The following is an 11,790-nucleotide window of genomic DNA, read 5'->3' on the forward strand; positions in this document are numbered from 1 at the left end:
TGGGGTTGACCGGGGGTGATTGTTGTTATTATACAGGTGTGAGGGGGTGACCGGCTGTGATTGTTGTTGTTATTATACAGGTGTGTGAGCGGGTGACCGGCTGTGATTGTTATTATTATACAGGTGTGAGGGAGTGACCGGCTGTGATTGTTATTATACAGGGGTGACCGGCTGTGATTGTTATTATTATACAGGTGCGAGGGGTGGGACCGGCTGTGATTGTTGTTATTATACAGGGGTGACCGGCTGTGATTGTTGTTGTTATTATACAGGTGTTAGGGGGTGACCGGCTGTGATTGTTGTTGTTATTATACAGGTGTTAGGGGGTGACCGGCTGTGATTGTTGTTGTTATTATACAGGTGTGGGGGGGTGACCGGCTGTGATTATTATTATTATTATTATTATACAGGTGTGTGGGAGGGACTGAGGGTGATTGTTGTTGTTATACAGGTGTGAGCGGGTGACCGGCTGTGATTGTTGTTATTATACAGGGGTGACCGGCTGTGATTATTATTATACAGGTGCGAGGGGTGGGACCGGTTGTGACTGTTGTTGTTATTATACAGGTGTGTGTGGGGGGGGTGACCGGCTGTGACTGTTGTTGTTATTATACAGGGGTGACCGGCTGTGATTGTTGTTGTTATTATACAGGTGTGTGTGGGGGGGGGTGACCGGCTGTGACTGTTGTTGTTATTATACAGGGGTGACCGGCTGTGATTGTTGTTATTATACAGGTGTGAGGGGGGTGACCGGCTGTGATTGTTGTTGTTATACAGGGGTGATGGGGTGACCGGCTGTGATTGTTGTTGTAATACAGGTGTGAGCGGGTGACCGGCTGTGATTGATATTATTATTATTATACAGGTGTGAGCGGGTGACCGACTGTGATTGATATTATTATTATACAGGTGTGAGGGGGTGACCGGCTGTGATTGTTGTTGTTATACAGGGGTGATGGGGTGACCGGCTGTGATTGTTGTTGTAATACAGGGGTGATGGGGTGACCGTCTGTGATTGATATTATTATTATACAGGTGTGAGGGGGTGACCGGCTGTGATTGTTGTTGTTATACAGGGGTGATGGGGTGACCGGCTGTGATTGTTGTTGTAATACAGGGGTGATGGGGTGACCGTCTGTGATTGATATTATTATTATACAGGTGTGAGGGGGGGACCGGCTGTGATTGTTGTTGTTATACAGGGGTGATGGGGTGACCGGCTGTGATTGTTGTTGTAATACAGGGGTGATGGGGTGACCGTCTGTGATTGATATTATTATTATACAGGTGTGAGGGGGGGACCGGCTGTAATTTGTTATTATACAGGTGTGAGGGGGTGACTGGATGTGATTGTTGTTGTTATACAGGTGTGTGTGGGGGGGTGGGGACCGGCCTCAGTGTCCCGGCTCCTCCCCTCCCGGCCTCAGTGTCCCGGCTCCTCCCCTCCCGGCCTCAGTGTCCCGGCTCCTCCCCTCCCGGCCTCAGTGTCCCGGCGCCTCCCCTCCCGGCCTCTCCATCACATCCACAGTGGTGAAAGCCGTCACATGTCCAAACATCACCCTGACATAGGAACACTGTGAAGTGTCTATAATCGTGTGTGCGTATATGTATACACACACACATATATACACAGTCATGTCCGAAAGAATTGGCACCTTGAAATTGTTCCAGGAAATTAAGTATTTCTCCCAGAACACTATAGCAATCACACCTGTTTAGTTATACACACGTTTATTTCCTTTTGTGTATTGGAACAACACAAAAAAAAGAGAGAAAAAAAGGCAAACTGGACACAATTTCACATAGAACTCCAAAAATGAGCCGGGCAAAATTGTTGGCACCTTTCCAAAAGTGTGGGTGTACGACTTTGTTTCAAGCATGTGATGCTCGTTCAAACTCACCTGTGGCAAGTAACAGGTGTGGGCAATATGAAAATCACACCTGAAACCAGATAAAAAGGGGAGAAGTTTACTCAATCTTTGCATTGTCTGTGTGTGTGCCACACTAATCATGGAGAACGGAAAGAGAAGAGAACTGTCTAAGGACTTGAGAACCAAAATTGTTAAACAATATCAACAATCTCAAGGTTACAAGTCCATCTCCAGAGATCTTGATGTTCCTTTGTCCACGGTGCGCAACATAATCAAGAAGTTTACAACCCATGGCGCTGTAGCTAATCTCCCTGGATGTGGAAGGCAGAGAAAAATTGATGGTTGCAACGCAAGATAGTCCGGATGGTGGATAAGCCCCAATCAACTTCCAAAGAAATTCAAGCTGTCCTGCCGGCTTAGGGAACATCAGTGTCAGTGCGAACTATCCATCCACATGTGAATGAAATGAAACGCTATGGCAGGAGACCCCGGAGGACCCCACTGCTGACACAGACACATAAAACAGCTAGACTGCAGTTGGCAAGATGTACGTGAGTAAGCCAAAATCCTTCTGGGGAAGCTTCTTGTGGACAGATGAGACCAGGATAGAGCTTTTTGGTAAAGCACATCATTCTACTGTTTACCGAAATCAGAATGAGGCCTAGAAACATAAGAACACAGTACCTACAGTCAAACATGGTGGAAGTTCAAAGATGTTTTGGGGTTGTTTTGCTGCCTCTGGCACTGGGTGCCTTGACTGTGTGCAAGGCATCATGAAATCTGAAGATTACAAAAGAATTTTGTGTCGCAATGTAGTGTCCAGTGTCAGAAATCTGGGTTTGTGTCCTAGGTTATGGGTCTTCCAGCAGGACAATGACCCCAAACATACTTGAAGAAGCCCCCAGAAATGGATGGAAACAAAGCGCTGGAGAGTTCTGAAGTGGCTGCAATGAGTCCGGATCTAAATCCCATTGATCACCTGTGGAGAGATCTTACAATTGCTGTTGGGAGAAGACGTCTTCACATATGAGAGACCTGGAGCAGATTGTAAGAAGAGTCCAAGATCCCAGCTGAGGAGGAAGAAGCTGATGGTTATAGGAAGCGACTGATTGCAGTTATTAATTCCAAAGGGTGCAACCAAATATTAAGCTGAGGGGGACAACAACTTTGTTTGGGGTTTTGTGTGAAATTATGTCCAATTGACCCTTTTTTTCTCTTTTTTTTGTGTTGTTCCAATACACACAAAGGAAAGGAAATAAACCTGTGTGTAATTGTAATAATTGTCTGGAAGAAATACTTCATTTCCTGGAACAATTTCATGAGTGCCAACACTTTCAGCCATGACTGTAATATGATAATTGCAATATATTAAGAGGATGAAAACTTTGTGGGAGCGCTTCTTTAAGTAGTAAAGAAAAATTTATGAAATTTGTGGAAAAAAAAAAAAAAAGTCTGTCGTTGTTTTCTGAGGCCCGTAGTATATTTCAATTTTTCAGTTCATGGAGCTTTGTGTTAGTAAGCTCCGGTCACTGCGGCTGGAGGCCGGCGCTGGCTGTGTAATGCAGCCGTCCTCCACTGTGTGTGACGGGGGGGCTCCGCTCCAGGACCTGCTACATCCACCTCCATCTGTCAGGAAGGGCTTACAAAAATGGAAAAGTTCCTGCCAATCTCTCCTGACCCCCATATGAGAAATTATGTATTTTTTGTTTTATGCTGCTAAGAAATGTGTAACAAAAAATGTCAAAAGCACAACATTTTTCCTGTTACTTGTGATAAACCCTCCTCCCCCTAAAAAAAGGTATGAATGAAAGTGACGTCGGCGGTCGCGTGATCTGTCACATGACTAAATGACGTCATGGAAGGTCCTTTCACACCACCGCGACCCATACAACAGACCGGACGCAGCGGAGAAAACACCGGGGGCCATCAGAAGGTAAGTATAATCTCTATTTTTTTATTTTTTACCATTCTTATTCTTTTTTTTTTTTTAACTATTACTTGGTCACACTGTACATGCCGGTTGCATGGATTTATATAGTGTGACCAACTTGTCAAGCACTTTTCCAAGTGATGCTAAAATCTCTTGTCAACCCGCATGCGAAATGCATGTGAAGAACGCTTGACAAACGCTTCTACGTGGCAGGAAAAACGCATGTAAAATCCGTTTTTCCTGCCAGGGAGAAGTGGAAAAAATCTGCAGCATTTCTGCATTGTGGGCACATAGCCTTACTGCTTGAAAAGGTCACAGCCGATAAACACCTCTCAGGCTGAGTGGCCCCCGACGTCCAGCAACGTTGCATAGGATATTGTAACAATCAGAACTTGCAGAGTTTGGACGTAGATTTTTGCCCTGGATTTTTGCTGCGCTTTCGGCTGCTGACGTCTTCTTTTTTTTTTTTTTTACTCTTAGTGCTCAGTAGGATGAGGGATGAAAAGACTCGTCTGCCACGAGAAGCGGGAGGTGACGGAGAGGAGGACGGCGAAGCCGGAGTGAGATACGTCCAGGCCCAACGGTAGAGGTGAGGACTTCCTGTTGCGGTGTGAGGGCAAGGAGGGAGATAAGATAACATGGTAATCTGGGATCACTGTACCCGAATCAGTCATGTCCAGTTTGTGCTATAAGAGCTAAGACCACCGAATACTGTACTTATCCTCCTGTATTATACCGCAGAGCTGCACTCACTATTCTGCTGGTGGAGTCACTGTGTACATACATTACTGATCCTGAGTTACATCCTGTATTATACTCCAGAGCTGCACTCACTATTCTGCTGGTGCAGTCACTGTGTGCATACATTACATTACTGATCCTGAGTTACCTCCTGTATTATACTCCAGAGCTGCACTCACTATTCTGCTGGTGCAGTCACTGTGTACATACATTACATTACTGATCCTGAGTTACATCCTGTATTATACTCCAGAGCTGCACTCACTATTCTGCTGGTGCAGTCACTGTGTACATACATTACATTACTGATCCTGTACTGATCCTGAGTTACATCCTGTATTATACTCCAGAGCTGCACTCACTATTCTGCTGGTGCAGTCACTGTGTACATACATTACATTACTGATCCTGAGTTACATCCTGTATTATACTCCAGAGCTGCACTCACTATTCTGCTGGTGCAGTCACTGTGTACATACATTACATTACTGATCCTGAGTTACATCCTGTATTATACCCCAGAGCTGCACTCACTATTCTGCTGGTGGAGTCACTATGTACATACATTACTGATCCTGAGTTGCCTCCTGTATTATACTCCAGAGCTGCACTCACTATTCTGCTGGTGCAGTCACTGTGTACATACATTACATTACTGATCCTGAGTTACCTCCTGTATTATACTCCAGAGCTGCACTCACTATTCTGCTGGTGGAGTCACTATGTACATACATTACATTACTGATCCTGAGTTACATCCTGTGTTATACCCCAGAGCTGCACTCCCTATTCTGCTGGTGCAGTCACTGTGTACATACATTACTGATCCTGAGTTACATCCTGTATTATACTCCAGAGCTGCACTCACTATTCTGCTGGTGCAGTCACTGTGTACATACATTACATTACTGATCCTGAGTTACATCCTGTATTATACTCCAGAGCTGCACTCACTATTCTGCTGGTGCAGTCACTGTGTACATACATTACATTACTGATCCTGAGTTACATCCTGTATTATACCCCAGAGCTGCACTCACTATTCTGCTGGTGGAGTCACTGTGTACATACATTACTGATCCTGAGTTACATCCTGTATTATACTCCAGAGCTGCACTCACTATTCTGCTGGTGCAGTCACTGTGTGCATACATTACATTACTGATCCTGAGTTACATCCTGTATTATACTCCAGAGCTGCACTCACTATTCTGCTGGTGCAGTCACTGTGTACATACATTACATTACTGATCCTGAGTTACATCCTGTATTATACTCCAGAGCTGCACTCACTATTCTGCTGGTGCAGTCACTGTGTACATACATTACATTACTGATCCTGAGTTACATCCTGTATTATACTCCAGAGCTGCACTCCCTATTCTGCTGGTGCAGTCACTGTGTTCATACGTTGTATGCTGTTGGATTTGGTGTCTCTGTGATTATTTTTGGTCTTTCTTACCCCTTCCTTCTTCCTTCCTTGCAGTGACCTGTCTTTGGATATAAGAATGCCGGAGATGACTCAGAATGCAAGTCCTAACAAATCCAAGCATAGGTAAGAGCGCCCCACAGTGGACGGGACATGTCCGGCACTTTGGGGGGGTTGTCCAGTGCTGGCTCCCCTGATAGTTTTTGGTTGCTGGGGAGCGTTAGTTTGGAGTCTCTTCTGTGGAGTCTTGTATAGTTATTTCTTTGTGCCTTGCTCTTTCCTCGCCTTGTGATAATTTATCATTACCGACTGTGATGACCCGGGGTCTTCCGTGGGCGTAACACTACTCAGACAACACAGGGTGATGGTAAACGGTGTGGCAATAATTTATTGAACCACCAACAATTAATAACATATAGAACAGTCCCAGCAAATACACGAGGTGGTGCAAAATTACGCAGTCTCACCCTTTCACTGGCTTGCCGGGATTAGAGTCGTGAGATATGTGGCCGGGTGACCTGATTGTCCCAAGCTGGATTCTTCACATCGTCTCTGAGATTCCTGCAATGGTTAGTGGAGCAGTTCTGTATCTTTCCAGCCAGGGCTGTGGTCCCTTAGGCCGTCATCCTGTTCTGTCTCTTTAAACAGGCGCAGAAACCCCCTTTTTTATAGTTCACATTTGTCCTTTCAAGCCATCATTCACAGGTCAAGGGTCAGGGATCATGATATTAATTCACAGCGCTCGAACATCCACAGCTCATCCCCCCCAGTGTTGGCTGGCAAACACCCTACACTTATTTAACAGATCTTAGAAAACATTCCTTGTTCAGAGTCTCTGTACGTCAGAGAATACATTGTAAGATGTGAATAGCAGCCATTCATCAATTACCAAATATCACCTCAAGTGATCAGCATTCAGGTTTATACAAACAATAGTCTGTGTTGAGCCACCAAAGAAGAACACAGGTTAAAAAAAGTCATCATAAAAATAGATATATTGCTCTTGGCCATCAGAAATATGTCTGTCATAATTAAGAAGAAAAGCTGTGTCTTCACAGCGACTGATGCAATACATTTTCTTTGATTCCTTCATTAGGAAGAAAAACCGCGAGAGCCACAATGAGGGTAAGCGATGCGTCTGTTTTTTCCACCCAAGACCAAAAATTGGCTATGACGGAGAAACGGGCGTCCTTCTGTTTTATTACGGGACGTGCCGCCATATTGATCGTCATCTTGACCTTTGTTCCTGGGGATCTGTCACTTTTTTGATGGGGCATTTTTATAGTCCAGTTTTGGAGAGGGATGTCTTACTTGTAGGATGTCTGGTGAGATTATAGACTATATCCTAAATGCCTGATAGGTGAGGGTCCACCCCTGAGCCCGGCGCCTCTCCATCCGGCATCCGACCTGTGAGTGGAGCGGTCATGGTGCACGCTGAGCAGATATTCCCATAGCAATGATTGGGGAGAACCGGCTGATCCACTGTCACCTCTCTGCTCATAGGTGGTCGGACACCGGCCATAATGGTGGGATTAGGGGACCCTCATGGGGAGGGAGGTGCAGGGCTGAGAGAAAGACCTGAGTGTGACTCACCGCTCTGCCATCCATGGCTCATCAGACGCCGTCAGCTCTCACGTCATTCTCTCATCTCACCCTGGTGTTTTTAAAATTAATTTTCAATTCTATCTTTATGGACGTCGGACTTTGGATTTTCTGACACAAAGCTCCAAATCTCCTGCAGACGCGGCCAAGGTTTTATTTTTATTTTTTTTTAGTGGAACGACATAGGAAGAAGAAAATAAACTCTGGGATCAATCGGATCGGAGACCTCATCCCCTGCTCTCCCGCCCTGAAGCAGGTAATGGCATCATCTGGAGTCTCAGCCAGTTCTGACAGAGCCGAGCGACTACAATGTGGGAGGTCAAGCCCTGGAAAACTGGCCGACCGCTGTACTGATGGGTGACAGGCGGAGATACTGACCGCTGTACTGATGAGTGACAGGAGGAGATTCTGACTGCTGTACTAATGGGTGACAGGCGGAGATACCGACCGCTGTACTGATGAGTGACAGGCGGAGATACCGACCGCTGTACTGATGAGTGACAGGCGGAGATACCGACCGCTGTACTGATGAGTGACAGGCGGAGATACTGACCGCTGTACTGATGAGTGACAGGCGGAGATACCGACCGCTGTACTGATGGGTGACAGGCGGAGATACCGACCGCTGTACTGATGGGTGACAGGCGGAGATACTGACCGCTGTACTGATGAGTGACAGGCGGAGATACTGACCGCTGTACTGATGAGTGACAGGCGGAGATACTGACCGCTGTACTGATGAGTGACAGGCGGAGATACTGACCGCTGTACTGATGAGTGACAGGCGGAGATACTGACCGCTGTACTGATGAGTGACAGGCGGAGATACTGACCGCTGTACTGATGAGTGACAGGCGGAGATACTGACCGCTGTACTGATGAGTGACAGGCGGAGATACTGACCGCTGTACTGATGAGTGACAGGAGGAGATACTGACTGCTGTACTATTGGGTGACAGGCGGAGATACCGACCGCTGTACTGATGAGTGACAGGCGGAGATACCGACCGCTGTACTATTGGGTGACAGGCGGAGATACCGACCGCTGTACTGATGAGTGACAGGCGGAGATACCGACCGCTGTACTATTGGGTGACAGGCGGAGATACCGACCGCTGTACTGATGAGTGACAGGCGGAGATACCGACCGCTGTACTGATGAGTGACAGGCGGAGATACCGACCGCTGTACTGATGGGTGACAGGCGGAGATACTGACCGCTGTACTGATGAGTGACAGGCGGAGATACTGACCGCTGTACTGATGAGTGACAGGCGGAGATACTGACCGCTGTACTGATGAGTGACAGGCGGAGATACTGACCGCTGTACTGATGAGTGACAGGCGGAGATACTGACCGCTGTACTGATGAGTGACAGGCGGAGATACTGACCGCTGTACTGATGAGTGACAGGCGGAGATACTGACCGCTGTACTGATGAGTGACAGGCGGAGATACTGACCGCTGTACTGATGAGTGACAGGCGGAGATACTGACCGCTGTACTGATGAGTGACAGGCGGAGATGCTGACCGCTGTACTGATGAGTGACAGGCGGAGATACTGACCGCTGTACTGATGAGTGACAGGCGGAGATACTGACCGCTGTACTGATGAGTGACAGGCGGAGATACTGACCGCTGTACTGATGAGTGACAGGCGGAGATACTGACCGCTGTACTGATGAGTGACAGGCGGAGATACTGACCGCTGTACTGATGACTGACAGGCGGAGATACTGACCGCTGTACTGATGACTGACAGGCGGAGATGCTGACCGCTGTACTGATGACGGACAGGCGGAGATGCTGACCGCTGTACTGATGAGGGACAGGCGGAGATGCTGACCGCTGTACTGATGAGGGACAGGCGGAGATGCTGACCGCTGTACTGATGAGGGACAGGCGGAGATGCTGACCGCTGTACTGATGAGGGACAGGCGGAGATGCTGACCGCTGTACTGATGAGGGACAGGCGGAGATGCTGACCGCTGTACTGATGAGGGACAGGCGGAGATGCTGACCGCTGTACTGATGAGGGACAGGCGGAGATGCTGACCGCTGTACTGATGAGGGACAGGCGGAGATGCTGACCGCTGTACTGATGAGGGACAGGCGGAGATGCTGACCGCTGTACTGATGAGGGACAGGCGGAGATGCTGACCGCTGTACTGATGAGTGACAGGCGGAGATGCTGACCGCTGTACTGATGAGGGACAGGCGGAGATGCTGACCGCTGTACTGATGAGGGACAGGCGGAGATGCTGACCGCTGTACTGATGAGGGACAGGCGGAGATGCTGACCGCTGTACTGATGAGGGACAGGCGGAGATGCTGACCGCTGTACTGATGAGTGACAGGCGGAGATGCTGACCGCTGTACTGATGAGTGACAGGCGGAGATGCTGACTGCTGTACTGATGAGTGACAGGCGGAGATGCTGACCGCTGTACTGATGAGTGACAGGCGGAGATGCTGACCGCTGTACTGATGAGTGACAGGCGGAGATGCTGACCGCTGTACTGATGAGTGACAGGCGGAGATGCTGACCGCTGTACTGATGAGTGACAGGCGGAGATGCTGACCGCTGTACTGATGAGTGACAGGCGGAGATGCTGACCGCTGTACTGATGAGTGACAGGCGGAGATGCCGACCGCTGTACTGATGAGTGACAGGCGGAGATGCCGACCGCTGTACTGATGAGTGACAGGCGGAGATGCCGACCGCTGTACTGATGAGTGACAGGCGGAGATGCCGACCGCTGTACTGATGAGTGACAGGCGGAGATGCCGACCGCTGTACTGATGAGTGACAGGCGGAGATGCCGACCGCTGTACTGATGAGTGACAGGCGGAGATGCCGACCGCTGTACTGATGAGTGACAGGCGGAGATGCCGACCGCTGTACTGATGAGTGACAGGCGGAGATGCCGACCGCTGTACTGATGAGTGACAGGCGGAGATGCCGACCGCTGTACTGATGAGTGACAGGCGGAGATGCCGACCGCTGTACTGATGAGTGACAGGCGGAGATGCCGACCGCTGTACTGATGAGTGACAGGCGGAGATGCCGACCGCTGTACTGATGAGTGACAGGCGGAGATGCCGACCTCTAGTCATACTAGCTGGCAGGCTAATGAAGGGCCCCATGTCCACCATCTTTGTACTCCCTCCGTTTAAGGTCTCGTCATTTTACATAGTGAATGCCATAAAAAAGTCGCGTTATTTATTTATTTTTTTTAAATCCTTCTGGAAACATTTTTTTTTCCAGTAAATTCTGCGGTAAATTAAATTTGTTCCATTTCAAATACAACTTACTCCAATCTGAGGAAGAAAACAAAGAGTTATGGTGAGAGTTGAGGGACGTCGGTAGTCCGCGTCCGCTGGAGCAGGGCGTCCTCCTACCCTCCGCGCCCCCGGCGCCTCTGTCCATCGGCAGTCGCGACCATGTCTGCGTCATGCTGCAGTGTAATGATGGGACCGGCCCATCAGAAGAGGCGATCATCGGGGATGCCGCTAAGTACGGGAGCGGTTCGGACGGCGCTGGTCCATCAGTCACGGTCTCCTGTTGTGGCCGTGGACCAGGATCCCGCAAGCCTTGTAGCTGAACTCTGAGGTGGGACGACGGCAGTGAGAGGACTTTCTGGGATTTTGCATTGAACGGTAATTGAATGCGAGTCCCGCTCCTTTGTAGGACCACTGTACATCACATGTCAGAGGGTGCACTAACATGTCGGCTGCCCGGGGTGTGGGAGCCTCAGTACCCTGAGCCCGGTCGGATCATACATTTGTCTTGCTCCATCTCTCGGTGTCTGTATAAGATCCCGGATCCCGGAAGTCTTCATCAGCCGGACTCTCTTTAATCATTTTTCCATTTTGTTTCTCAGAGCAAGAACATGATTCTGGATCAAGCCTTCAAGTACATCACCGAGCTGAAGCGGCAAAACGATGAGCTGCTGCTAAACGGGGGGAACAACGAGCAAGGTGAGGCCGATACTGGAGGGGAAAGATTCCTAGGGATTATTATAAAATATGGACGCCTCATGGGGGGTAATATTTTATTTCCTTTTTTACTTATTGTTTGCAAAATTAACGTTACCAATATGGTTTCCTTATAAACTTTGTCCTCTCCATCCTGTAAGTATGACCATACACAGCGGGCTGCGGGGGGATCCGTCAGCGAGCGCGTCCTTCCGCTTTAGCCCCGATCTCTCCTCAC

The 11,790-nt window shown here is 48.6% G+C and overlaps 1 protein-coding gene across 2 annotated transcripts in view; it reads left to right on the top strand.

Moving 5' to 3' along the window:
• The window catches only part of USF3 (upstream transcription factor family member 3), a 38,742-nt gene that overhangs the window by 19,123 nt on the left and 7,829 nt on the right, over positions 1-11,790 (top strand). The window contains exons 2-7 of one of the 2 annotated variants that reach the window (XM_073668652.1): positions 3,670-3,804; positions 4,282-4,390; positions 6,029-6,097; positions 7,068-7,096; positions 7,747-7,829; positions 11,459-11,555. In XM_073668652.1, coding sequence (XP_073524753.1) covers positions 6,051-6,097; positions 7,068-7,096; positions 7,747-7,829; positions 11,459-11,555 — 256 coding nt within the window. In that variant the 5' untranslated portion in view covers positions 3,670-3,804; positions 4,282-4,390; positions 6,029-6,050. The remainder of the gene's footprint in view (positions 1-3,669; positions 3,805-4,281; positions 4,391-6,028; positions 6,098-7,067; positions 7,097-7,746; positions 7,830-11,458; positions 11,556-11,790) is intronic. The other variant, XM_073668650.1, reaches the window with a different exon arrangement.

Source organism: Phyllobates terribilis, unplaced genomic scaffold, assembly GCF_046119375.1.
Source record: "Phyllobates terribilis strain yellow unplaced genomic scaffold, ASM4611937v1 Scaffold_2__4_contigs__length_985480577, whole genome shotgun sequence".
NCBI lineage: Eukaryota > Metazoa > Chordata > Amphibia > Anura > Dendrobatidae > Phyllobates > Phyllobates terribilis.